Source organism: Vidua chalybeata, chromosome 9, assembly GCF_026979565.1.
Source record: "Vidua chalybeata isolate OUT-0048 chromosome 9, bVidCha1 merged haplotype, whole genome shotgun sequence".
Lineage (NCBI taxonomy): Eukaryota > Metazoa > Chordata > Aves > Passeriformes > Viduidae > Vidua > Vidua chalybeata.
This window is the reverse complement of record NC_071538.1, coordinates 15,211,671-15,239,083: the sequence shown is the minus strand read 5'-3', so window position 1 is coordinate 15,239,083 and position 27,413 is coordinate 15,211,671. Positions and strand designations below refer to the sequence as shown.

At 51.9% G+C, this 27,413-nt stretch overlaps 1 protein-coding gene across 6 annotated transcripts in view; it reads left to right on the top strand.

Annotated features, from left to right (window-relative positions):
* The window catches only part of PTPRF (protein tyrosine phosphatase receptor type F), a 376,315-nt gene extending 349,509 nt beyond the window's left edge, over positions 1-26,806 (top strand). For all 6 annotated transcript variants that reach the window (XM_053950041.1, XM_053950040.1, XM_053950039.1 and 3 more), the window contains 12 exons: positions 317-414; positions 8,238-8,361; positions 10,250-10,425; positions 16,349-16,468; positions 17,542-17,696; positions 18,982-19,267; positions 20,859-21,037; positions 23,463-23,589; positions 23,817-23,942; positions 24,569-24,723; positions 24,853-24,988; positions 25,124-26,806. In XM_053950041.1, the coding sequence (XP_053806016.1) occupies positions 317-414; positions 8,238-8,361; positions 10,250-10,425; positions 16,349-16,468; positions 17,542-17,696; positions 18,982-19,267; positions 20,859-21,037; positions 23,463-23,589; positions 23,817-23,942; positions 24,569-24,723; positions 24,853-24,988; positions 25,124-25,192 (1,751 nt within the window). In that variant the 3' untranslated portion in view covers positions 25,193-26,806. The remainder of the gene's footprint in view (positions 1-316; positions 415-8,237; positions 8,362-10,249; positions 10,426-16,348; positions 16,469-17,541; positions 17,697-18,981; positions 19,268-20,858; positions 21,038-23,462; positions 23,590-23,816; positions 23,943-24,568; positions 24,724-24,852; positions 24,989-25,123) is intronic.
* Positions 26,807-27,413: the final 607 nt, after the last annotated feature.

Sequence of the window (27,413 nt, the reverse complement as noted above, 5' to 3'; positions counted from 1 at the left end):
GCCAGGGGCTGGCCGAGCCCCTGCCCGCTGCGTGGCCTGCTCCGTGTGCCCGTGGCTGTACTGTCCGAGCATGCTCACCCGGTCATGCCCATTCTGCACATCACCTTTGTGTTCTGTTCACCGCCCCGCGCTCCGGGAGTGTGTGCCGCATGCCGTCAGCTTCCGTCCATCCCGCCCGGCGCTTCCCATAGTCACGCGTGCCCGCCCTGCACCCACCTCCTGGGTTTGCTGTGCACATGCTCTCGCTGAGCCTTCCTCGGCCATGCAGAGCCGTAACCGTTCTCCTCTCCCTCCTCCCTCCTTGTCTCGCTTGCAGGCATGCGTGACCACCCCCCCATCCCCGTGACCGACCTCGCTGACAACATCGACCGGCTCAAGGCCAACGATGGGCTGAAGTTCTCCCAGGAGTACGAGGTGAGCCTGAGAGCGGGACGGGCAGCAGGGTAGAGTGGTGCTGGCCAGGACCCCGGCAGAGAGGGCCTGGTGAAAGCTGAGCTGTGCCTCCCCTGCAGCAATGCTGCGTGGTCAGTCCCCACGCCAGCCCTGGGAGCCTGCCAGCTCTCCCTGCCAACCCCACAGTGCTGGGAGCTCACCTTGAGCAGTTGAAGCATGGCTGGTACAGGGAGAAGGCCTTGCAGGAGAATGCACAGCAGCCTGACATGCTGCCACCATGGTTATTGTCTTAGGAGTGAATGGGAGCTCATGTCTGCCTACCTGGACTGTCACTGATTACTTTGTTCTGCTCTGTGAGGGCTGCACTCCATCCAGGTTGGCTGATGTATTTCAGTCCACAGTATCCTGTGCCCATTCACTTCCATCTGTGTTCAAAGCTTTGCTCTCTGTGCCGTCCTCTGATGCCAACAAACGTGTTGTGAGTTTTCATTCCTGCTTTCCCTCTAATCTCCCACTGGACTCTGCTGGCATTTAGCCTGTGTTATTCAGCATCAGTGCCCATAGAAACTCTGCCAACGTCCCACTGCCCTGGAGCAGTCCAAGCTCCCCTCCCTGCATAAAGCTCTCTGCCTGTGACCTGCAGTCATGAGCTGCAAATTTGCCTGCACTTCCGGATCATGCTCCCACCGTTATCAGTGTCTCTGGTGCAGCCTCATGGTAGGTACTGTCAGCATCCACCACGATGCTGCCTTTGCTGACACACACAGGCATGTCCTGGGTGTTTGGTGAACCCCTCCACTGCACTTCTCTCAGCCCAACTCCCTCCAGCCCCATCCTCCCCGAGAACAACTTGCCAAAGGGAGGGAATTTGGAGGGAAAGGGGCTGACCTACTTGAGGGCTGCCTCACCTTTTTTGGCACTCTCCAGGCTGCATGATTAGGTTGCAACTGTTTAAAATTGGGAAAAGTTCCTCTGCAGCCATGAGAGCAGGAATGGCAGGATGATGTTTTGCTGTGCTTATATGCAGAGCCCTCTTGAGCTGTAGGGGACTTGTAAATAAAACCCCCACTAGTATTAAAAAGGGAATAAATTTGGGAACTGTTCTTTGCATGTGTTATCACTTCTGTTTGAATTGTTATCTGCCTGTGCCTGTGGCCACCCCTTCCTGCACCGTACCTACAGTGATTTATGAGATGAGATCAGAGCATTTGCCCACAAGGTAGGATTATATATGCCAGGAAAGGGAAAGCAGATCTCTATGTTGAGAAGTTAAGGGATGAATTCCAGCTAGTTCAAAGGGTGTGCTGTGTGTATCTGAGGAAGGCATGGAGTTCTTTTTTTGCTTTGGGATGCGAGGTGGAGGTCTTGGCATCCCTCTGCATTTGCTGTCTGAACCAGAGAGATGAGCTACAGCATTACGTTGTGACTTGGGAAATGTTAAAGGAATAATGTGCTTCCCTTGCAGTTACCTGTGTGCTCATGTATGTCCTGCCAGTGGAGCCAAAGTGTGCAGTCATACCTGTCTGCCTTGGGCTTTTTGCTACCAGTTCAACTGAAATGTTAAGCAGGGCTGTCCACTCTGCTACAGGCAGGCTGTGGCTCTGCTGCACGGTGGGGATTCAACAAGATCCAGTCTCTGCACTCCCATCCTCACACTAGGCCTGTGCTCATTAGAGCCTGCAGCATAATACTGAGCTGTGGGAACTGTTTTTGAAAAAATGAGCATTAAATAAATTCTCTTAGCTGCTTTCATGAGCCTCTCTCTCCTCATTTCTCTTTCTTTAGAATATCATGGCTGGTTGAGAGCACCAATCAGTTGTACTTCTCATGTTGAAGCAGCTATTAAGTAGCTGATTGTTGCACATAATTTTTTTCCCCTGGATTCTGCTGTGTTTGACTCCTCATCATCAGAAAATTGCTGAACGTGACAGGCTTGTACACTTGTTTGACACTAGGATGGACCCAAAAGTAGAAGGGGTTGCACCTTGTTGGTATGTGGGGATCAATGCAATCATCTCCCATTTGAAATGCCAGTGAGAAGAATCCTGGGCTGACTTTGAAGAGAACAGCAGCTGCCTGTGCAGGACTGCTGCAGCAGTGGGTCTGCTCTCATCCTGGTCCCTGTATGTGTGGGTTTGGCAGGGCAGCAGCTCCCTTTGATAGGAGAGCTGCAGGGCAGGATAGGCATGGCCTGTGCTGCTGACTAAGGAAATCTGCAGAGTGGATGTGCAAACAGCAGAGTTGGGAGGGGAGCAGGCTGAGTGGCCCCTGTGGGAGCCTGAGAGACAGGAACTACACCTCAGTACATGCTTGCATTTGCAGTAAGCATTGGTACAGTCGAAATGTTCACCCTGGGACTCTGTGAGCCCCAGACCTTAAGCAGTGGTGACCCAGTGCTTTGAGAAGTGAAGGCCTGAGCCTTTTTCCCATTGCATAATGGTGCTGCCAGAATGGGCATAGCACAGCTGAGCAGGGAGACACAAGGGAGGAAGGCATGGCAGGTGAGTCCCCAAGGCCCATTTGCTGTTTGATTGTGCTTTGAAGTAGTTGCATTTTAAGTGTTTTTGTAGAGCAGCCTGTCAGCCTAACATCTCTGTGGGGTGCAGGGCTGTTTATAGATGGCTCACATTCCAGGAGCAGAGGCACCACAGGCAGAGAGCAAATATTTAACAGCACTTTAAACCATTGAGGCCAGCTGGCCTAGAGCCATCAGTCTGGCACTTGCCTTGGCTGTGCAAGCAATAGCAGGGTAACCTAGACACAGGTGACATGAAACAAGACCTGTCAGCAGCACCTCCCCAGATGCCTAGGAAGGGGGCAGGAAGGCTGACAGAGATTTCTCACAGCCGTCTGACCTCTATTCCCACAGGTGAGAGAACAAATAATATTGCTCACACCAGTTTGCCAGCCTGCATGGCCGTGCAGCCCATGTGACAAAGCCAGCACAGAGCAAGCTGTGGGCTGGCTGCAGTGAGCAGGCTCACGAGCTGTGGGTTAGCCCTCACTCCCAGCACCTGGGAGCCATCCCAGCTGTAGCTTCTGGTGCCCCTGGTGCGGCAGGAGAGGCTGAAGTGCAGCTGCTGGGAGCTGAGCCGTCTGCAGGCACAGTTCACTGCTGCCATCTGCTCTGGCACGGGGCAGAGCACAGCCCCACCACGCTGTACAGGCAGGCAACAAGCCGGGAGCGGGGCACAAGGGTCTGGCAGCTGCTTCTGGCCTGGCTGCGCCAGGAAAGTATTTCATTTTTAGTGTACAGTGAAAGCTACAGCGAATTTACAGTGTGGGATTAATGGAATTAGATAAGTAGAATAAAGGCTGAGCCCCCTGAGTGTGGATGTGCAGACGGTGGCAGGCACTGTCGCTGTGTTGGAGCTCCTCCTGTGGGCACCTTCCCATGCTGCAGCCTGTGCTCCCGGAGCGGGATCCTGCCCACGGGCGGTGCAGGAGTACCTGCCCTGGGCCAAACCGGTCGGCACGCACGCACCACATCTCACACTCTTGCTGTGGGATCCAGCACGCTGAGCATTGCTGTCCCCTTTTGTGCAGTTAGCAAACACAGGACAGCACCGGTTCCAGCTCTCTTATAGTGCTCTAGATCCTGCATCGCTTTCCCAGGAGAAGACTTTTTCCTTATTCCTTTCCAAACTGCAACTTGTGGCTGCTGCCTCTCATGTCCAGCCCATCCAGCATGTCCATCTAGTGTATGGCCCCCAGGAGCAGAGCAGGTGATGAGAGCCTGGCAGTGTGGCACTGCCTGGCACATTAGTTCTTAGTAATGTTTAGATTGTGTGAGATTTCACTGTGCTCCTGCTTCCTGTGTGGTAGGGAGGCTGCAGACCTTTCCTCACAGTTTTCTGTAGAGAGAAACACTGGTGGTTTGCCCAAACCCTGTCTTCACTTCCATTTCCCATAGAGCCCCTGAGGACACTGCACCTCCTGTGCCTGCAGCCCTGGCAAGGCAGGTTAGGCAGTGGGAGAGGTGCTTGGGTCCCTGGGGCCAGTGAGCCCAGGAGGTGCTGGGCCCAGGAGCAGGGAGCCTTGGTTTAATGGCTTGCCTGGGTTTAATGGCTCATTGGGAAGCCGCCTGGCAGGCACACGGCGCTCACGTTCCGGTAATAAGAATAATAAGGCTGAAGTGCTGCCAGCAATTGATTTCAGAGGCACATTATGTCCTCATTTGAGGCGTGGTGCAGATTGACAGTGGTCAGTGCTCCTGCTAATGTGGTTGATTTCACAGGAGGACAGGAAGCACTCACTGCCTGAGCATCTTCCTGTCCCCATGCCCTTGTGCAGCTCCCTGAGCTGCTGTGCTGCCCCAGGGCACTGCCTGCCTGGGATCTCCACACCTGCCAGCAGCAGAGGCAGCAGCAGCAGGGCCTCACAGCATGCAGAGGCATTTTGGAACTGCACTAAGGAAGGGGAGCAGCAAGCCCGAGGTGGATTGTATCTGAGAGTCAAACTGGCACTCAGGGATGTTTTCAAGGCATTTGTAAAGTGCTCTAGAGTCTGTTGAGGAAAGAGCCTTTTTCCAATCCCTTTTCAATGGTCTGACTCTGTCTTTATGGCAGTAGCAGCAGGGATCCCTGAACTGCTTTGGTGAAATTGTTCCTTGCACTTCCATGCTGGGAAGGAGGAGTTTTACTAATTGGGCTTTTTCTTAATTTGCACTTGCTGTCTTACAGCATCTCCCTGTCACTTTAAAGCAAAGCAAAAGTCATGGTGCTTTTAAGTTTCCTCCTGGCTCATTTCTTTCCAATTTCCCAGCCCTTCTGCTTTCTAGGAAGAGTGTATTTGTTGGGACTGTTACTCTGATCAAGTTTTGGGATGAAGCAGTGATTCCCATGAGCCCCCCTGAAAGGAACAGGAGCAGACTCCTGGTGCTAGGGCAGTTGTGGAGCAAGGTGGGGAGACGAGGCAGTGCTGCTGCACACAGGGGCTGCAGAGCATTGTACAGAGATGGGACAAGACTTGCCAACCACTATTCCATCTAAGGGCTCCTACTCTCTCCAAGCAGCCCATCATCCTCCCATTTATTTACTCATTTGTTTGCCTTAAAGGGGGGAACAGGTGTACATTAATTCATCACCAGAGTTTAAATTAAATCATTTTACTTCTAAATGAGTCACTAATTTGCAGGAGTATTTAATTAGAGCCTCTTTGCACTCAGGTGCTGTAGTAGTTCTGACTTTCTCACCTGTTTGCCCTCTTAAGAGGCTGATGATGATTAGACCATTTCTGCACATACTCATTGCACATCAAAGCTGTTAACCCTAATGGCAACACCTTGATGCTCCCCCTCCGTTCTGGGGGCTCTTGGCAGCCTTGTCCTCCCCCAGGAAATAACCTTTTCCTCTGCTGTGGCAGGACACAGACTTGCTGTGCAAAGCACTCCGCATCCCACAGCTGGGTCAGCCCCGCAGCCTTTTGGCAGTGATTTGCAGCATAGATTGAGCATGAACAACTGCACTGAGCTCTGCTTGCCTCTGCTGCAGGGGTAGGGCTCACTCCAGCACCGACCTGTGCCCATTGAGAGTGTTCACAGAGTGCAGTTACACCTGGTGCTTTCTTGGGTTGCTTCTTCACAGCAAGAAGATGCTTACTGGCTCATACTTTCAGAGCCAGTCTCAGCACCACCACCAGCTAGTCAAGTCTCTTCATGGGCTGTCTGTGCAGACTAAGGCCACCTTTCTGAAAAATAGGTGTTATTTATGTTTCTAATAGGCACTGATGAGTCCATATTTTCCTCATTAGTTTGACTATTTGTGCTTCTCCTTCAGTGTACATATTGATCAGACTGATATCAAAACCCCTCTTACTTATCTCTACTCCAAACCATAAAGTCTTTTCATATTATATTCCTCTTTTTTTTCATGTTTTTGATAGTTTCTGCATTCCCCTTTTGCAGTTCAGGCCCACCATTGGTGGGCAGCAGTATTCCCTGCAACACGGCTGAGAGTGGGGAGCATCTAAAGGTCAGATCCCCTGAGCAGCCTATTCTGAAAGCAAAATACAGGTGCCTGAATGAAATGAAGTGACCCAGAGAGCTGTGAGCTGTGCTGAGATGTCTCTCTGCCTGGGCAGAGGAGTGTGCAAGGCCTGTGGCAGCCAGGCTAGTGGGTTTGCAGCCAAAAGTGGTGCTTGCAGCCTCCACTCCCACCATCCTGGCTGCAGCGCCTCTTGGGCACAGCAGCCGCCTGCTTATTACACTGATAATAGAAAATTACAGGTTTTCTGTAGGAAATGTCTATTTACATCCTACATTTCCCAAACTACCTATTAGCATCGCTGTGATGTCACATCCTCCTGTTGTTTTCGTCAGCACTGGTCCCTGTACCTGCAGGCAGCCTGGGCCACACCTGGGGAGAGACAAGCTGTCACCTGGCACAGCACTGGCCATGCCCTGCATTGTGCTGCAAAGCCCTCAGGGCTCGTGCAGCAATGCAGGCACTACCTGTGCTCCATACTCAAGCCAGTGCCCGCACCCACTGTGGCTGCTTGGGAAGTGCCTGCTCCACAGCACAGGAGCAGAGGGGACATCGATGGGTGTCACTTTGTGCACAGCTGGTGGTTGGTGGAACTGAGCAGAGGGACCATGAGAGCTGTTCATGTCAGCACAGTCAGGGAGCTGTGCTTCCCACCTCAGTCTTTTGCTCACAGCTGATCCAGAGCTGACAGACAGGCATTTCACTGCCTGAGAAACCTTCTGACACGGCTCTTCCACGCAATGAACGCGGATGCCTGCAGGGAGCACAGCGCGCAGTGCTTCCCTTGGCCTATTTCCCCAGTGTTTTGTCCGTGGACCAGCAAAATGTCAGAGACCCTGAACTGGAGCAAGATTTTAAGAAGATTTTGATGGGACGGTGTTGTTAATTTTGGGGGGAAGGGGGTTCATGGGATGACTGATTTCTGGTGTAGCTGCTTGCCCCCAGCTTGCCCAGGGCTGCATGTGCAGAGCAAGTGCCTGCATGAGGCAGGTGTCTTACCTGTGTGTCTTGTGTGTCTCTCGGACAACAAGAGCATCCCATCTCAGAGGGGTGCTTTGGGGATGGTCCTTCTTCACCTTGCTTTGTGCATGGACTGAGACGATAGAGAAGGCTTTGGGAAGAGGCTGCCTGTCCATGGAGTGCAGCCCTGGACTGGGTGCACCAGCACATGGCTCGTGGAAGAAGCACTGGGTGTGTGAGGCCAAGTGGGAGTGGGATGTGTGCTTTTCAGGCAGTTGCATAGTGTGCAGGCCAAGATTTATAACCACATCTCTTCTCCAGGTTTATAGTTTCTTGTCACTCTATTAACTCAAACGAGAGATGTTTACATTGCATAAGTAGCTGGAGCAGTGGATAGTAACCTATTAATTTTCATGACTATTCCCTGGCAAAAGCTTACAGGTTGTCTTGCAGGACATTAATACCAAAAGCTCCTGGGGCACAAGACACCCAGGGCTTGCTATATTTCAAGAGACTGCAGTTCAACAGCTAATAAAACCTCTAGGTCAAGATCTGCACAGTCAGGTCTCTCTGGAATCCTGGCAGAAGACCAAATTTCTGCTGATGGGTAGCTCCAGAGGAAAGGATGAGCATGCAGCCAAGGAGATGAAGGCTTATCTGCAGCAGGCTGCCCCAGTGAAGGACTGCTTTGCCTGCAGATAGTGGGATGCATGTCCCACGGGAAACTAGTTTTTGGTGTGGTCTGGCTTGATTCTACTGCTGTGGACACCCATGGAAGCTGTGTCTGGCCTGGGGAGAGGTGTGCAGGGCAATGCAGATTTCCTGACTGAAACTCGTGTGCTGCAGCACTCCAGTGTGCTGGGACTGCTACCAATTCCTTCCTTCTCTTTCTCTCCACAGTCCATTGATCCTGGGCAGCAGTTCACCTGGGAGAACTCCAACCTGGAAGTGAATAAACCGAAAAACCGCTATGCAAATGTGATAGCCTATGACCACTCACGTGTCATCCTGACTTCCATCGATGGTAAGAGTAACTGGAGTGGGCACCCCATCAAGCAGCTGAAGTTGACTGTAGCAAGGAGACCATCTTTTTCTGTGTTCTAAGCTGAGCAGGGACAAACACCAAGCATCAGCATGATCAAATGTGTGGTTGCTTCTTAGTACTGCCGTCAGCGAACATGTCTGTCCTAGCAGCCTCCTCTCCCACTGTTCTCTCTGTGTGACTTCAGCTGCCTTCCTCGGTACATGGTGAAACATGGCACTATTAGTGCAGTTGTCACCCTCTGTCCCAACACAGTTGTAGGGCCAGTATCTTTCTCTGAGACTTGTCAATATATGGTCCTAACTCTGTGCCCAGAGCAGCACAGGATAAGGGTTGCTCCTTCACCTGGGACATGAGACTCCATACATCCCTGTCCTCCATGGGAGCATCAGGCCCTGGTGTTCATAGCATTGACCCCCATGACTCCGAGAGCCAGCCCCACATCCCTGGAGTTTGGGCTAATACATGTTTCTAGTCCTCTTGCACACAGAGGAGCTGGAGCCCAAGCACACCCACTCCCCTTGTTTTATAAACCAGCACCCAGCTCTGCTCACCCAGATCTGAGCCCACTGATGGAGGATGAGGAAGATACAGCTAATTCAATGTACCCTGCTTGGGGAAGGAACTGGGGCCTGGCTTTGCACATGGGTGGCCCTACAGTCACTAGCATCCTTTTTTGGGAGATGGAAAAGCCTTTTCTAATGGTTATGCACTACTCATCCTCTTCAAGAGGAGGAGGGGGGGGCAAACAGTCCCTCACAGCAAGCCCTGCTAAGCAGCAGCAGCTATGTGAAGGCCTGGCATGTCTGCTCATGGGCAAACCCTTGCAGACAGCTGTGGGGTGAGCACACGGGGGAATCCCTGTTTTCCAGCCTGACTCAGTTTCTGTAAGTAGTGTCTGTGCCTTCCTGGGAACTGTTCCCGAAGCACCCTGCCAGGTCCGTGCCGCCCATGCCAAGGGAGCCAAGCGCTGCACTCCAGCTGCTGCCACTCCCCCAGTGCTGCCAGCACTTTGTGTCTGCTAGAGACTGCTGAGACCTGGAGAATAGAGCTGTAGAATTTTCCCCAGGACAAAAGGACGAGGGGTGACCCCCAGCTTCATTTCCTTTCTCTAATGAAATGCAGATGCTCTCTCCTGGGGAGACAATAAGATTCCTGCTGCTTTCTATCCCTGCAGTCTGAGCAGCCCGTGCTGAGCAGGGTTTGGAAGCAGCCTCAGGCCTCTGTTTGCCGAATTTATTTTAGTAACTATGTGTTTGCATTTTAAAGGCCTTTACGAAAAATTCCTTTCCTTAAAGTGGTGGAGGCCTTGTGAGGGCTGGAGCAGCCTCTGCCAGCAGGCAGCAGGGGGGGGGTCTCACACTGAAGGGTTTCAACGGAGGAAGATCTCTGGCTCCTTGAGAATAGTTGTCCCTGCAGGAAGGATAGGAGGACATCCCTGCCTGACATCCCTTGGTAACAGAGACAAGCTAATAAAGGAGCCTCATTTTTAAAAGGTGCTGTAGGACAATAACAAATTGCTGGTGAATTTAAGACAATTATTTCAGTCAGTTGCTTGGGGCCGAATGAGCTCCTTAATATTCCTGCCTGTGAATTTTCCTTTGTGTGCGTGTGGCAGCTGTCTCTCTGCTTTGGTGTTGCCTGCTTGTTGCATTAATGTGGGAGTTACAAAGGGTTCTTCTTTTTTCAGGCACCATCCCTGTCCTTTGCAGGATCCCTGGGAGAGATCCTGACATCACCCCATAAAGGAGACTTGTCAAGAGCCTTGTGAAAATGCCAGCCTCTTCTCCTGCCTGCGGGGCCCAGCAGAGCAGTAGGTACAGGGTTGTGGGCTTACCCCAGTAACTCTTGCCCTCTTCCTCCTCCGCAGGGGTCCCAGGCAGTGATTACATCAATGCCAATTACATTGATGGGTATCGGAAGCAGAACGCCTACATCGCCACGCAGGGACCGCTGCCAGAAACCCTCAGCGACTTCTGGAGGATGGTGTGGGAACAGAGAACAGCTACTATAGTCATGATGACCAGGCTGGAGGAGAAGTCCAGGGTACAGTGTGTGCTTTCTCTCTTTTCTGGAGCTGCTGGGAGGAAGAAGGGAGGAATGGGAGCACTTCACAGCATAAGGCATAAGGGCACCCAGGGAGGGGCAGTTCCAGTGATGTGGCTCACTGCTTCATGCAGCCCAGCAACAAATGCCTTGTAAGCATATCCCTGTGGGGCAAAAGGGTGGCAAAACCTTCTCTTGCTGGCCTGCTCGTTTAGCTCTATTTTGCCTGCATGTCTGCATGTGCACCCATCCTTTCCTGCCCACATCACTCACATCAAAGGGGGAGAGGAAAGCTCTGAGATGGAGAGTGCAGACCACCCCAGAAGCTGAGAAGCTGCAATAGTTGGGTGGGACCGGCAGCATCCAGCAGCCTGACAGGGCCCTGGCATTTTTGGCAATGCAGGGAAATGGCTGACAAGGGTCTCATTGCAATAACAAGACTAATTTGTGCCTTGTCCAATGACAGCATGTATAAATTATCAGCTTACACTGCCAGGATTAGATATTCTGATGTAATAAACACAAAGCTGCCTGCAGACCATGGGAAGGCATGAGCTGGAGAAGGAGTGGGAGCCTTCACTGCAGATGATACAGTTTTCGTGACAGAAGTTTTTACTCAGCCCCTGAAGCAGGAGTTTGTAAGCTGTGGCCAAGTGCTCCTGTGCCCAGGTGCACCCTTTGGGCAAAGCCTGCCCAAGGATGAGGCAGCTTCTGCCTCTCATGATTCAGTTTGTTCCTAAAAGTAAAATTTTAGTGGTGAGCATTTGTACTAGCAGAATATTTTAGTGTTGCCATGCCAACAGCAGAAGGGGCTTGTGCACTCAAGCTGTGAAGCACTGATTATTTTTAGCCCAATAAGCTCATTCTTGAGCAGAAGAAATGGTCAAGTTTGGGTTTAGTTAAAACTTTTGCCTGATTGCTCTCCCTCCTTTTCAAAGCTTTAGCACCAAAATGCTCACAGGGCTGTCCCAGCCCACCCTGGCTGGGAGGAGGTGGCTGGAACCCCCAGTCATCAATGGCAAAACAGATCTGCTTTCCCTAATGTGCAAAAGACAGGCATTGTTGATGCATTTCCTGGCATCTTCAAATGCCCTACAGCCTGCAGGGAAAAAAAGAGCATTCCTTGGAGATGAGCTGTCTCTAGAGATCCAGCCCCTGCTTTGCACTTTGCTTCCTGCTGCAGGGCCCTGCCTGTTCTGTCCAATGGCCACTTCACCCACACAGCCCAAACAGGCAGGGAAATGATTCTGACCTGCCCTGTGGCTCAGGGCTTGGCACACAGGCTAAGCAAGATCAGAAGCTTCTGATCAACTGCACTGTACAGCTAAGGGTTATATGGGGACTTTTTTGTGCCTTCACATTTCAATGATGGAACATATATTTGAAGAACAAGGAAAAGCCCTTCTGGGTTGCCAAATAAATCCATGCCTGGAATCTTGACTCACTTAACTTCTGGGCTTCTTAGTTATGGCAAGGCACTCCAAGGTGCATGTTTCTTGAAGATAACAGGTTTCCTCCGACCCCAGAGGGACTTGTCTTTGCCTGAAATGTCTGTGCTGCTGAGCTGTATGTTATCTCTCCAGCACACCCCATTGTATCATCCTGCAGTATTGGTTTCTGTCCCAAACACAGTGTGTGTGGTCAGGCTTTTAGTGACATTGAATCCTTGTTATGGGCAGGAGGTGACCAGAGCCTTCAGAGAATCTCAGGAAGCCTGCCTGATTGGGCAGACTGCCCAGGGGCTCCAGGCTGACTTGACCAGATCCAGACCCCTGCATTTGCTCCCTGGCACTGCCTGCCTATGTCCTGCTGCCTCTTTGGCACATCCTCAGCACTAATGAGAAGTGGGCAGTTTTTTCTGGCACTATGGGAGAGGCAGGTTGCCAGGAGAGGCAGTGGAGAAACCTGGTCACTCCTGAGTTGAACCAGTGATCCACAGCAAAGACTTCCCTGGATGTGTTTGCTGTACCCTGAAGGTGTCTCAGGGCATTCCCTCACAGCAGGGCCCTGGGAACTGCAATGTGGACTTCCAAGAGATTATTTGTTCTGGGTGTTGTTCTTGTCTTTTTCAGCATTTTTCAAGGCAAGATTGCTTTTAGCCACCTTCCTGCTCTGCTTTTCCTCATGCCCTTTTGGTGAGGGGTAGAGCTCTCTTGGGAGCAGTGAAGAGCTTTTTGGGACCAGTGAAGATCCTAATCCCAATCATTGCCCATTGCTCCAAACTTTCAGTATGAGTCACTGTTTTGCAGTTCATTCTGCTCCAGAGACTTCAGACTTCATCTGAGGTAACCCCTTGGGTCTCTGCAGCATTGTTGCCTGCTGATGCTCACACTGCTGTGGGACAACACTGCTCCAGGCAGTCACATGGCATCACGGCATTACCCAAGGGTGACCTTGCTTGAAAGTCCCCTGGCCTAGGCGCTTTGGCACAGGCACGGGACTGTCTGTCCAGCTGCAGAGCCTGGGGTGGGTAGCAAGGCCTCATGGCGAGCTGCCCAGTGCAGAGCAGGCTCTGCTGTCTTTCCAGGCGAGCTCCCCAGGTCACCCTTGGCACTGCTGTGATAAGCCAACCGGGACCAGGAGCAGCTTGGCAGCCCTGTGGGGGTGACACTGCTTTAAAGGATTCCTGAGCTGCAGAGGGGAAAAAAAATCTTTAAAGAACATCAGCTTTTATGGTCTGCAATTTTAGCTGGCTTGATGGTCTAAATCATCCTCCCTTTTTCATGTTTTCACAAAGTGAGAAGCACATAAAGGATAGAAATGGCTGGATTGTGCAATTTAGCTGCCTTCAAAGCTTTACAATCAGTTTCAGAATCATTTGGTGGCAGTTCAGAAACACACATTGTAGATTAGCTTTCCTGAAGCTGCGAGCGTGGTGTGTCCCTGCCGGGCTGTGTTGCCAGGAGAGAGGTATTAAAGCAGGATTTCTCCTACCCTGGGCTATCCTCTAGAGCCTGGCAGAGCCGAGTCTCCTACAGCAGTGCCTTGGCTTGTTCTGTTCCAGCCCAGAGCACCAAGCAGCCATCTCTGGAGTGTGATGTCCCCTGGCATTTCATATCCCCAGGAGGGGATGTTAAGAGGCTGGTGCTCAAGGGCCCTGGGGAAGAGAAGCCTGGCAGCCACATGACACTCCAGCCCTTCTGCTGACAGCAGTGCCATCTGGAGTCTGTGAGCAGGGCCAGGGGCAGAGCACAGCTCTCAAGCTGAAGAGAGGTGCCCGGCTGCTCTTGGGCTCAGGGCATCAAAGGGGAGGAACAGGAGCCACTCAGCAAAGCTGCAATAAATGGCTGTTCAGGACATTACTGTGCTCCTTAAGTTAATGAGAAACAAGCACTGCCAGAAGAAAACATCTCTTATCTGCTTTAGTGCCACAGTGCATCGGCTTCAGCATAAAATTTACAGAGCTTGAAAATGGGGCATAAACATTATGGGTAAATTTGGCAGAAAATGTGACTGACTCTTATCTGGTCATGAATAAATAATTTTCAATTACCAGCCCAGGCATTGCTATTATCCCACACAGGGAACTCCTCTGAAGTTTGTTTTGTGCTCGAGTACACAGCCCTGCAGCATGTGGGTGGCAGGAGGGGACTGCTGTCCCTGAGGTGTAGGCACAGGCACAGGGACAGGCTGTGCTGTTCCCCTGAAACAGCCCCTGCAAACCACAGCAAACAGCTGTCCCCAGCATTTGCAGGATGCTATGCTGCTCTCCTGTCCCTTAGAGAGGGTCACATCATCCCCAAGCCAGGCAAGACAAACTCAGACCTCGTGGAAACTGCCTGCAGCTGCCATCCACTCATGAGGATGGGATCAGTTTAGCTGTGAAATAATGTTTGTGACCTCCAAGTTGCTGGTGCTGCAGCCAGTCAGCATCAAATGCTCTGTGCCAAGTGAGGAGGAAGAATCCTGAGATTATTGCAGGGCCTGCCATGTTGCCACAGATCCAAGGCAGCACAGCAGCCCAAACAGCAGGAGACCCTGGGCAGGAGGCAGCAGAGCTGTTCTGCTTGCACAGGCACCTGCAGTACCTCATTAGGCAGCCTTACTCCAGGCACTTCTGTCAGGGCAGGCCTTACTGTGAGCAGAACCCAAAAAGCAGGGAGAGGTGCATCCCTCTGACTCCAGATTGCTGCACTCCAGAGCCAGAGTGTAGGATGAGAGCTCTTAGCTCTCACAAGCCCCACCTTGCTGCAAGTGGTTTCAATTAAAAGGCAGAACTTCATTGATTCCTAATTAAGCTTATTGTTTTTCTTCCCACACATTCCCCTGTAAACACATTCTGCTAATAATTAAGTTTACTATTCCTTGACAAGCACAGATGATCTTCCATTCACTCCTCTCTCCTAGGGTGGGAAACCATTTTCGGTGTGGTGCACATGGGTGGGAATGAAGTCTTCCTCCTGTCAGCCAGGCACTGTGGCTCTGTAGGGTGGGGGAGCCAGGTACCAGATGAAACAGGGATGCTCAGGGTGCCAATTAAATAGGGAGCTTGGGGCTTCACAGGAAAAAAAAAAAAGGAGGAGTAGTTTGCCACACATTGAGCTGTGAAGAGGAGGAGGAGAGCAGCAGCATGTGAGCAGGGAGGGATGTGCAGGGAGGTGAAGAGGGCAGAGGGATGGGCCCCTGGGGATGTGTTTGGCTGTCTGCCAAATGGGATGCAGCAAAAGCTGCGACCAGTAGCTCAAAGCACTCTGGCTGCAGAGTTGGAAGGGGGTGATAAGGATGATGCAAGGCAGGAGGTTTCAAGGGAGCAGTGTTTTCATGATGGGACAGCGCTGCCTGCAGGAGGGGGCTGAAGGGATAGTTTGGCCACAGTCTGTGTCTTCTTGCAGAGGGAGAACAAGATGTGCATGTGTCTAAGCTGCCATCTGGTCCTTGCAGAGCCATTTTGAAACACCTGGGAGATGCAGATTTTCAGGGATGTGCCACCTGCCACAGGGGCAGGTTGGTGTTGCTTGGTGATGCTCAATGCACTCAAACCTACAGCAGTGCAGAGAGGGTGGACACAGCATCCAGGCTGGAGCCGTGGCATGGGCTGTGTCCCACCTGTCTCGAGGGTGGTTTGCTGCCCAAGGCAATGCTGGCAGGGGCACCCTGGAGACTGCAGGTGTTATGGGAAAGGTAATGCCTGTTGCTGTGTACTGTGCTGGACTCAGCTCTGTCCTGCCACAGCTGTGGGTCAAGGATGCCAGACTGGCATAGCTGGGAGCTGGTGAGGATACAGACTGCATCTCATTCACCTCAGCTGCTCTTTGAGTAGAGCCGTGCCCACAAAAACCACCATTTCCTCTTCCCTGCTGCACTAGCTCTTCTCCCATCATCCCACAACTGCCCACTTTCTCTTCATCCAGGTAGAGCTCAGGCAGGGGGTGGTTCAGGCAAAGCCCCAAAGATTCCCAATCTCACCAAACAGGAGGCAGAGTAGAACTACAGCAGGCACAAATCACTGTTAGGAATTGCTGCTCACTGTCTTGGTACCTGGTGTTGCTCTTGCTGTTCTGTCTGGTGGCCTAGCCCCCTTCACCACTTCCACTGTTGGCTCCAGGGGAAAAGGAAAATCCCTCTTTCAATGAGTAGCCACTCACTGAGATCAGCTCAGTTGGTCAGGGCATGGTGCTAATAACACCAAAATTGGTTCAATTCCCATATGGGCCATTCACTTGAGAGTTGGACTTGATAATCCTTGTGGGTCCCTTTAGCTCAGAATGTTCTTGTGATTCTGAGTCTTACGGAAAGGGGTCCAGCGGGTGCTGCCTTTTTGCTGGGGATTGGGACACTCTGGGGGAAGGAAATCTGGATTTTAGAGCGCCCCCGGCACAGTGACTCATTTCTGTCTTTACTCTTCGAAGGGCAGAGCCCTGTTCTCATCCCAGATGCTCCAGCAGCAGCCAATCACTGACCCATTTTCCTCACCTCCCTGCAGGTAAAGTGTGACCAGTACTGGCCAAGCCGGGGTACAGAAACCTATGGGATGATCCAGGTGGTCCTGCTGGATACAGTCGAGCTGGCGACCTACACCGTCCGCACCTTTGCGCTGTACAAGGTATGGGACTGGCTGGCTGTTGCTGCTTCACGTATTGCAGAGATGCTTCCCAGTGCTGCAGGGTGCTCCATGGCCCACAGGCAGAGGCCACTGGCTGTACCTGGCTTGGCCAGGCATGTGGCCAGTCCACACGTGAGCCATGTCTCACAGATGGGTGGCAGCAGGAGATCAGCTGCACGTTGTGCATCTGGCTACCACTGGACTTTGGCCAGGATACTTGATGCTCTTCTGTGTGCTTTCTGCAATGAGCCCCAGAGCAGGGCTGTTCTTGCCTCTGGTGAGTGTACAGGTAGCAGCTGTCCTCCCATTAGAGGAACAACATGGGAAGCAGTGAATTTTTATCACTCCTGTCACTAATCGTGCAAATGGAGGGGCTGTTTCTGACATGAGCATAAACCCTTCTCTCCTGCTTGCTGCATTCCTCATTAGGATTTGGAAATCCCTGGGGGCAGTGCCAGCAGCAGCGTGTCAGTGCAGACAGGCTTTGCAGCAAGTGCTTCTATGTGTGACTGAGTCTGGGCCAGGAGCCCAGTGCTCAGGGGGGACACACTCATGCCTCAGGAAGGCCCCAGCCATCACTCAGCCAGTCCTACTGCTTGCTGCATAGATCACTCAGCCAAGCCCAGAGAAGAGCAGGGCAGTTTGCAGTCACAGCCTGCATGGTCTGCTGACCTGCAGATCACCCTGCCCAGGGACATCACAATGCAGAGGAGCAGGGAGGGAACTGGTTGCTGTAGCCCTTCCATGCCCAGTGCCCATTTTCCCTGAACATGCAGTGAGTATAGAGGATGAACCTGTGCTGTGCAGAAGAGTCTTTCACCTTCCCTGTGGTCTGCTCCACTACTGCAGAGATGCTCTGTTGTCTGTAAAACTACCTTTCTACAGAGCATCTGTATGTATAGGAGCTTTGCAGTAAACCTGTGTTTTTCCTCCAGATTTTCACTGGTGAAAGCCCAGTACATGCTTCATCACCCAGAGCTTTGTGTGCCTGTGGCGGTTGTTGCCCTGTCAGTGGGTTCCTGCACTGGGATGAGATGTTCTCATGCAGTACAACTCCTCTTTGTCTTTGACAGAATGGCTCCAATGAGAAGACAGAGCTGAGACAGTTCCAGTTCATGGCTTGGCCCGATCACGGGGTCCCAGAATACCCCACCCCAATCCTCGCTTTCCTGCGACGGGTCAAGGCCTGTAACCCAACAGATGCTGGGCCCATGGTTGTGCATTGCAGGTAGGACTGTGTGTTTGCCTTCTGGCTGCAGGAGCTTTAACCTGTCTGAAAGTGGAGTCTCCCCTTCTTGTGGGAAAGGTTTCATGGTCACATAACCTGCACTGCATGCTTGGGCTGGCAGCAGAACAGGCCCAGCAGTGGTAATGCAGTGGTGGCATTTCTGTTGCTACTGGTGTATCACATTAAATAGCACTGCTATATGGAGAGCCTCAGAAAACACATTTTCCTGCAGAACTGCAAGTGCTATTTAAAAATTAAATTAGCTGTGCCTAGTGTAAGTGGGTGGTACCTTCAGATGCACACCACTGACAGAAATGCACGCAGTGACCTCTACAAACATTCATATGCAGTATTTACAGCCACAGTCTTTCATGGGGTAGAAAGACAGCTCTTAAGACAAAACATTAGTCTACTAAGGCTCAGCATCTTACCCAGCCAAGATTTATTTGTAGCAGCCAAGAGGGGACTGTTACTGAACAAACCACTCCATCATTGCTGTTTCAGCATACGCCTTACCAGTAGTGTTTAATGCTCTTCTTTCATGCTGTTTCAGATGGTAGTGGGGTATAATTAACACACAAACAAGCTGTATTAAAGCCCTGTTAAGGATATGACTTGCACCATAAATGAGGGAATGCCTAGCTCCCTATCTCTGTCTGTGTTTATATGTCACAACAGTGTATCTGTTGTTTTCAGGGTGCTCTCGCAGTGAGTAGCTTGAGGTTTGCTACTGCCCGTCCAACAGTTGTGGAGAGGCATTTGGTGCTTGAGTGAAGGGCTCAGCACAGTCGTGCATAACCTCAGCTTTCTGCTTCCCCTCTCAGGCTGGCCGTGCTTGTTTTATGGGTGAGGAAACAGTGACCCAGGTTAGGGGACAAGCAGGCTGGAAATTACGGACTTCACTGATGTTAGGGCTCAGCCTGCTCTTCATGTCTTCTGACTTCATACACACATGTGCTGTCACTCTCCTGCCTGTTAAGCACATTTCTCCTTCACTTGTGGAGGGGCTGCCAGCCACCTCAGCGATCAGCAGGGTGACACCATGTCCTTTCCACTCCAGCAGTGAAAAGGGGGCAGCAGAAAAGCTGAGGAGCCTCTCACATTCTCCAGTGGTTCTCTCCCTCGCTCCTCCTGTCACTTCCTGTTTGAAGCTTTGCTCACAGAGAGCAGCTTTTACTCCCCTTTTGTGTGCCCTAAGTCTGGGTAATCTCTTAAGTACTGTTAGAGCTCGTGTGAAATCTGTAGGAGACTGTGTCATCTCAGACCGCGTGCTTTGCTCCTGCAGTGCTGGCGTGGGCCGAACCGGCTGCTTCATTGTCATCGACGCCATGCTGGAGCGGATGAAGCACGAGAAGACCGTGGACATCTACGGCCACGTGACATGCATGCGCTCCCAGCGCAACTACATGGTGCAGACGGAGGACCAGTACATCTTCATCCATGAGGCCTTGCTGGAGGCCGCCACGTGCGGCAATACCGAGGTGCCCGCACGCAACCTCTTCGCCCACATCCAGAAGCTGACCCAGGTGCCACCAGGCGAGAGCGTTACTGAAATGGAGCTGGAATTCAAGGTTGGTGGCAGAGCCCCAGCACCCCACTTCTCTAGTGCCCTGTCTCTGCCCACAGAACTCCACGGGCCGCTCGTCCAGGGCTTGGGAGAAGTGGGCTATGGATCATTACAGATGGTTATTCTTTTGTGTGTTTCTAAAGCAGGTAGGCAGTGATTTAAAATACATTTGAATTGTAAAGCTTGTGCCGGCCTTGGTCCCCCCTGGATTGACAGCTTCTGGGGATGATATAAAAGGCAGATGGATGTGCAGTTCCCAGCAGCACTTTCTGCTGTAGGTTCACTGTGCGGCAGGAGCTGCATCTGAAATCAGATGCATATCATGTTAGTGATAATTGATGTTACTGTGAACAACTTGTCTGGAAACAGCTCCAATTTAAATATGTGAGACATTTCTGGTCTCATTTCTTCAATGCTAAGCTCTGTAATCTTTTAACCACCTCAATACCAAGCCTCACTGCCTAGCATTGGTGAAGACAGTGTTTTAAGGCACACCATTTTTAAGAAGCCAAGCCCACATTTTTCTGCCTGTATCTGTATATGCCAACTGCAGATATTTGTGACAGCCTTGGAGCTGAAGTGAGCTCTGTTAAGTGCCCATATTCTCAGATGAGGTGCATTAGTCCAGTGAACTCTTGCAGGGGAATATAGCTCATGCAGGGAGGCAGCTGACCATGCAGGCTGTGAAATGAACTGCAGCAGTACACCTTCACCCTGGGGATTCCCACCAAGTGACAGAGGAGCAGGAGAGGCAAAATATTGACTTTCCATGTAAACTGGGAATAGTTGAGAAGCTCTGTTGTGTGGTTATCAGAGCTTGTGGTATCCTGGGGCTGGGACAGTAAAACATGCTGCCTGAGTGTCTCATGGTCGCACTGAGAAACTCCTCAGGAGAGCCACAGAATTGTGCTCAGCTCAAGCAATTCTGTTGTAGGAAAGACAAAATTTTACTTTTCTTCCATTTCTCCAAAGGTCTCTTGAGAACAGTAATGAAATTGCCCCTCTCTGTGGCCTGGCAGTGTCCACTGCATGGGAAGCCCTGGGGAGCAGGATATGGGAGGGCCTCCCATGGCTGCACTGCTCCCCAGAGAGCAACCCTGTCCCCCTGCAGAGATCCTCTGCTGAGGTCAAGCTGCCACTATAGAGAGAAGGATGGCTCTGGAGATGCTGGAGGCAGTCTTTTGGGGAAGGAAAATAAAATAAAAAAAAAAGCTGGGGGGAGGAAGAGTGATTTCTGTTTGAATCTAAGTAACACATTTACCATTACTCCAGTTTACAGGACTCAAAGAGAGCATAAAATGTCTCACAGTAACCCAAAATAGATCTTCTTTACCTAAAACTGTCACAATTCTCACGTTTTCTTGGGTTCTTTTGGGGTGAGAAGTAAATAGCAAGACATTGTTGGAAGAGGAAAAGCTTTGCTTCCCTGCTGCCACCAAGCATACGTCCCTGGCTCAGAGAGGTACAAAGCTTCTGTGTGTGTCAGAGAGCTGCTGTGGGCCTCCACTCCACTACATGACTGGTGCCAGGATCCTGATTCTGCCCCAGACTGCTGCATTCCCAGCAGGGATCTGATGTGTCTCCTCCTCTTTCAGATGCTGGCCAATTCTAAAGCACATACCTCACGTTTCATCAGTGCCAACCTCCCGTGCAACAAATTCAAGAACCGCCTCGTGAACATCATGCCGTATGAGCTGACAAGAGTCTGCCTGCAGCCCATCCGGGGTGTTGAGGGCTCTGACTACATCAATGCCAGCTTCATAGATGGCTACAGGTGAGGATTACCTTGGGTGACTCTGCCAGCTTGTCCTGCCTGCTTGGAAACCCAGGCAGAGCTGCCTTTTCTTTCCCAAGGACTGGTCCTGACTGCCTGAGGTGGGCTGGGGACCACTTTGCTGCATTTTATCTATTTCCTTCCATCTTCTCAGACACTGCAGCGTGTGTAGTTACAATATGTGAAGACTGCCTGTGAGTGAGCGCTGCCAGGCTGGCTTGTGTTGCTGTAGACAGATGCCCACATGGCTGGAGTGGCAGGCTGTGTTGGCTCCTGGGGAGGTTTTATGGGATATTCTGGTAGGCATCCCTTGGCTTGTGTTTTATATCTACAGTACCTAACTCAAACCTGCCTCCCTGCTGTAGCAACTAGAGTTAGGAGTGTGCTTCCACGGAGTGGCTGATCCAGGGGGCAGCTCAAGGCTTGTTCCTTGTCCTGATTTTGGGAGGAGTCTGGATCCTCAGGCAGGGCTGGTGCTGGACACTGGGAAGCCCATCACCAGGTTACTCTCTCCAGAACACAGTTTAGAAAGCACAAATTAAGATCTAGTGGGGCAGTAATGCTTAAGTTTTCTCTCTCTGTCTGTTGACATCTCATTCTCAGATGCAAAATGCCAGGAGAGAAGACTAGCCTAGTGGCCACATCCCCTTCCCAACCAACCCCTAGACAATAATCCAAACCAAATCACAATGATGCACATAAAAGGCCCGTTCCTGTCATCTGTCTGTGCACCATCTCTGTAAGGTCATCCCTCATGTGCACCATTATCAGTGCTGGAGTGGGGGATGCAGTGATAGATGTGGCACATGTCCCTTCCAGCTTGGCTTTGCCCACCTGCCTCTTTTGGGCTGGTAACCTCCCAGATGCAAAAGGCACTGCCAAAGGGAACAAATGTGGGTGCAGCCAGGCCAGCAGCTCTGTGCCTTGTGCTCCAGCAGCTGAGCCCAGCAAGAGTTCCCAGGGAGAAGGGCTGTGTGGAGGCAAGAGTAGACAAGGAGCAAAAGGAGAGCATCCCAATACAGGAAAACTGAAGGAAGCCAGGCTCCTTCAGGGTGGGACAGAGTAATGGGGAGGAATGAAGGGGCTGGAGAAGAGCTGTCACAGAGCAGAGGGAACCTCCACTCTGCGCTTGTGTGGCACAGAGCCATCCACCACCAGTCATTAAGGCAGCTGCCTGGCTGCAGCCTGAGTCTGACAGATGGACTGCAGCCACTGTCCTGGCTCCAGAGCTGATGGAGAGCAACACTGGCTTTGCCTCTTGGTGATGCTATGGAGGGACAGAGAGGGCTGCCATCACAGCAGGTGGTACCATTTCATGTGCTACTTACCCTATCCCCAAGTTGTGTTATCTCTTCCCATCCCTTCCTTTGAACCAGCATTCTTCTTGTTACCTAAAGAAATCAGTTGGCCCAAGGTCCTGCAGATATCACTGATGCTGCATCTTTATTAGCTTTTTCACTTCGTTCTGCATCCCCATTCCCTGTTTTTTATGATGTGTTATAAATCCACCTTGAAGCAGCCCCTGTCTGCATCCCGCATGTTACAGCTGCCCTGCAGCACGTTCATTAATTTAGCACCATTAAAAATAGCACCAGTAGAGGGGTGAAGGCAGAACGGAGGGAGGAAGGCAGGATGGAAGAAGCCAGCCCTGGTCCCCTGGGCTCCAGCGCCCCGCAGTGGTGGAGCCAGCCCGGGCTCTGCTGTGCCAGGCTGGGAGCTCAGAGAGCCACTGTACCAGCATGCCAGAGCTGAGTCCAAAGCACCAAGGGGGCTTTCTTCAGGGTGGGGGCTACTCTGGGGCAGGTTGCACAGACAATTAGGAGAGGTGCTCTGGTTGGCAGTGGAGCCAAGAACAAATTCTGAAGCTTTAGAAAAGCAGACAAAACTGTATTCATGGTTTCCACAGTGCCCTCGTTATTGTCTGGAGTGTGTAATCCAGGTGACCTGGTTCAGCTGCTCTGTGTTTTCCCATGCAATGGGAAGGACAGTGGGTACTGCAGAGAGTAAAAGTGCAGGAACACAGGGGTGCTGCTGGGATCATCCCCAAGCACAGTTTCTCCTTCCAGCCCAGGTGGGTGCTGGCAGCCTGCTAGTGGGGGCCTGGGTGCCAAGAGGGCTCTCAGTGGAACAGCAGCACTAGAGACGAGAAGCAGCAAGAGGCTGGGCTGGGGATGCCATGACCCCAGCAAGGACTAAGAGCTTTTCTGGATCCTCCATGTTGTGCTCACTGTGTCTGTGGTGAGTACTTAGAAGACAAGTGCTGGACCAGCTCACCTCTCTCCCAGAGCCCATGGCTCATCCTACAGCTGGATTGTCAGACTTGCTCCCTGGTACCATGGGGCCCTGCCTCCAGCCCACCAGCCCCCAGAAGCAGCTGCTGCCCATCTCTGAGGAGCTGCTCTGAGCACCATTATGTTTGTCACAGGCAGCAGAAGGCCTACATTGCCACGCAGGGACCACTGGCCGAGACCACGGAGGATTTCTGGCGGATGCTCTGGGAGCACGACTCCACCATTGTGGTGATGTTGACAAAGCTGCGTGAGATGGGCCGGGTACGAGTCCTGCTGTGGGGAGAAGGGGGCTGTGGGGCTGCTCTCTGTGGGCACACGCTCTTGGCTCACCCCAGTCTGTTTGGCACCACTCGCTCTGGGTGAGCCCCCCACTGTGTGGTGGCTGACCCTGTGGCCCCACAACCACATAGGCACACAGGGAGCAGGAGGGGGGAGGGGGGAGCAGCAGCTTGTCAGTGCTGATGTCTTACCCTGCTCCTCATCCACAGGAGAAGTGCCATCAGTACTGGCCTGCAGAGCGCTCTGCCCGGTACCAGTACTTTGTGGTGGACCCCATGGCAGAGTACAACATGCCACAGTACATCCTCCGGGAGTTCAAGGTGACGGATGCCAGGGTGAGTGCATCTGCTGGCTCCCCAGCTCCTCTGCCTCTCGTGCCTCTGCCCTACCCAGGCCAGTCAAGGGAGTATGCAACAGCTCCTGGAGAAACGGGAAATCAAATGCTGCCTTGCTCTGCAAGCAGAAAGGGCTGCTGCCCACCACCTACTGCTCCTCTCTGCACAGGTTCCTGCCCTGCCAGCTGTGTCAGCCCCATGAACAGCTCAGGGATCCCTGTCAGCACCAGACCCTGCCTTGCCTGTGCTGCTCACTTGAGCAAGCATTTAACACAGGTCCCCCTGCACCTGGAGTGCGTGTGTGCAGCATCTGACTGGGCACAGGACCCTTGTGTGACAGTAAACATGATTCTAGGGTGGAGCTGGGCCCCAAACACTGACCCAATGGACCCTGTAGGAGTCCAAAGCCTTGCTCAGCTATGCTGAGCTACCCTGGGGTGAACATGGGAGAACAGAGACAAGTCTCAAACATGCAGCAAATGATCTGCCTGGGCTCATCTGTGGCCTGTGCACCTTCTCACCTGGCCTGGTTCAGGGGGTCTGAGAGCAGGTCAGAGCACCAGCACTGAGGGGAGTGAGATCAGGCCCTCACCGATGGTTCACATCTAACACCCCTCTCCCTGCAGGACGGCCAGTCACGGACCATCCGCCAGTTCCAGTTCACAGACTGGCCTGAGCAGGGAGTGCCAAAGACAGGAGAGGGTTTCATTGACTTCATTGGGCAGGTGCACAAGACCAAGGAGCAGTTCGGGCAGGATGGGCCCATCACAGTGCACTGCAGGTAAGGACTGCAGCCTCGCCCCAGTGAGCAGGTCCCTGTGCAGGAGCGGCTTGCACCACTCCTAGGAGCTCTGCAGAGCCTTTCTGGGGCTGGCAGGACTCACAGTGGCCCCTCTTACTCCCTGTGCAGTGCTGGGGTCGGGCGCACCGGCGTGTTCATCACACTCAGCATTGTGCTGGAGAGGATGCGCTACGAGGGCGTGGTGGACATGTTCCAGATGGTGAAGACCTTGCGGACACAGCGGCCGGCCATGGTGCAGACAGAGGTGAGCTCCCCTCCTGTGCATGGCAGTGGAGACCTGTGGGAGAAGGGAGGGGCCTGGTATCTGTGGATGTTGGACCCTACAGCCGACTGTCCTTGTATCCCCACTGCTCATGTTTCCCTCGTTGGTGCCTTGCAGGACCAGTACCAGCTGTGCTACAGAGCCGCACTGGAGTACCTTGGCAGCTTCGACCACTATGCAACGTAACAGTGCTTTCCTCCAGTCGCGGTGGGGATGTCTAGGAGTGGAGACGGGTCCCTCTGAGCCAGAGCCGCCCATTCCTCAGTCCTTCTGTACAGGTGGAGGTACTGCCCAGGCAGCAGACCTCCACACCAACCAGTTTTGACCACGGCATTTAGGAACTTAGCCCCAGCGCCAAATGAGGGAATCCGACTCCAAAAGCATTTCCAGTCTCTGGCTGAATTTCTGCTCATGTGCATCTCTCACCCTCTCTCATGCCGACTGCATTTCACAGCAAGGCTTTAGGTGGGTGGAATGGGATCTTTTTTTTAAACATGTAAAATAGTTACTAGTGGTTTTTATAATCTTCTCTCTCTTTATTTTTTATTTTTTGCAAGTCTTAATGTTTTGCCCAAGCAGAACTGGACCCGCCAAACCTTTGGGAGTTGGGTTTTGTTTTTTTTAATTTCCTTTTGCTTTTACATTTTTTACTGCCCTGTGTTTATTTCAGCCCAGTCACTGCTGGTTCTGCCCATTTTAGTGCAGCTTCCTTGGTAATTCGCAGCAGCTGGCTTGTGGTTCCTGCCCATCTCCATTCCCCATAGGCTTTTTAATCCTCTGTAGAATATGAAATTTCATGGAACTGGACCTAAGCTACCAATTATTTTTTTAGTCTTCTCCCCCCCCATTATTTCCTTAGTCGGTTTGTGTTTGGGAGGGCATATGGGGTCGCCAGAGAAGCGTCCCTTTGTCAGCTGGAAACTGTTCAGTCCTATTACAATACGTGTTCAACCAATCCAGTGACCGTGTGTATTGGCAGATCCTGATATGACGTGAGTTGTCGTCGCCTTGTTTGTGAGAGACCCGAAATCCCGGGCTCCAGGCATTGGAACCTCTTTTTGTGTGTCTTGCTGGAAAGGGGGCAGGAGTAGTGAGGGGGTCCCACAGTTCCTCAGGGAAGGGGTGGAAAGAGCAAGACACGGCCCTTTGTGTTAAATCCCACGGTTCTGTGCGTGCAAGCACCATCCTGTCACCTCTCACCAGTGGAGCGCGTCAGAGCACTGACAAAGGCAAGGAGCACAAGCCCAGCTGATCCACAGCAGAGCTGGACCATCTCGCTTTGGAAGCAGGGTACTGCAGGGAAGGGAAGGGGAGGGGAGTACACATGGCTTCAGAGGTTGGGTGTATCTATAATTTCTGCTATCCTGCAAATGTTAAAGAGTCACTAGAATATTGTACTTTCCGCTACTTCAGGATGTTCTAATGAACCAATGTGGCAAGACTACTGGACTTAATTTAATGGTACTATATATTAATACTCCTTATTATATCACGCTTGCACTAAAGATGGGGAGTGAGCAGCCCTCTTTTAAGTGCATTGAGTTATGAATAAAGGTGGTGGAAGGGTATCTAATTGTATTATCACATGTATTCCGAATGTTAAGAATCCAAGCTACGTTGAAATCAGCAATCTAGGGTTGGTAATGTTGGAGGACACATTCATTTTTACCTTGTGGATGCATAGTGCTGTAGGGGTCACTGTTGTATACAGTCTGTTTTCTATTTGTTAATAAAAAAAATCTACAGCATCATTGCATAATTCTTGATGTTAATAAATTTGAATAATTGGGTTTCATACAAGCTGGCTTTCCTGTCTGTTTCTTCTGCAATAAGCAGAGGCCATAGAGTCCTCTGGCAGTGGGCACACTCCTCAGCCTGTGGCAGGTAAGTTCTTTCGCACAGGTATAGCCCAGCCACGAGTGCGCCGCACTCTCTGCAGACCCTGTGCCTGCAGGGAGCTTGGAAACCTTCTGTGACAATTTCCTTTGTGCATGTGTGTGCTCACCTCCTGCCCACCTGCAGTTCTACGAGAGTGCACTGGCTGGCTGGACATGCAGGAAAGAGAGGGGTCAGTGGTGATGGCTTTGGTGGCAACACCAGTCATTGCCAACCTCCTGGACATTGCAGTAACACTCCTCTATTGCATTGAGCACAGTCATGTACTCAAACTTAGTGCTCAGCAGTAAAGCTGTCCCATGGCCCCTTGACTGCAGAGCAGCACTCGTTTGTTCAGGTGTGAAACCCCTGCCCAGGCTGGCAGCCCTGCCTGCTCTGTGTGGACAGCCCAGGCCAGCTCTGCCCATGTGTGCACTGCAAAGCACCAAGTGTCTGCTCCTGGAGAGATCAGCACCTGCACACAGCACAGGTGTGTGAGGGGAAAGCCACTGCAAGGGGCAGAACCACATGG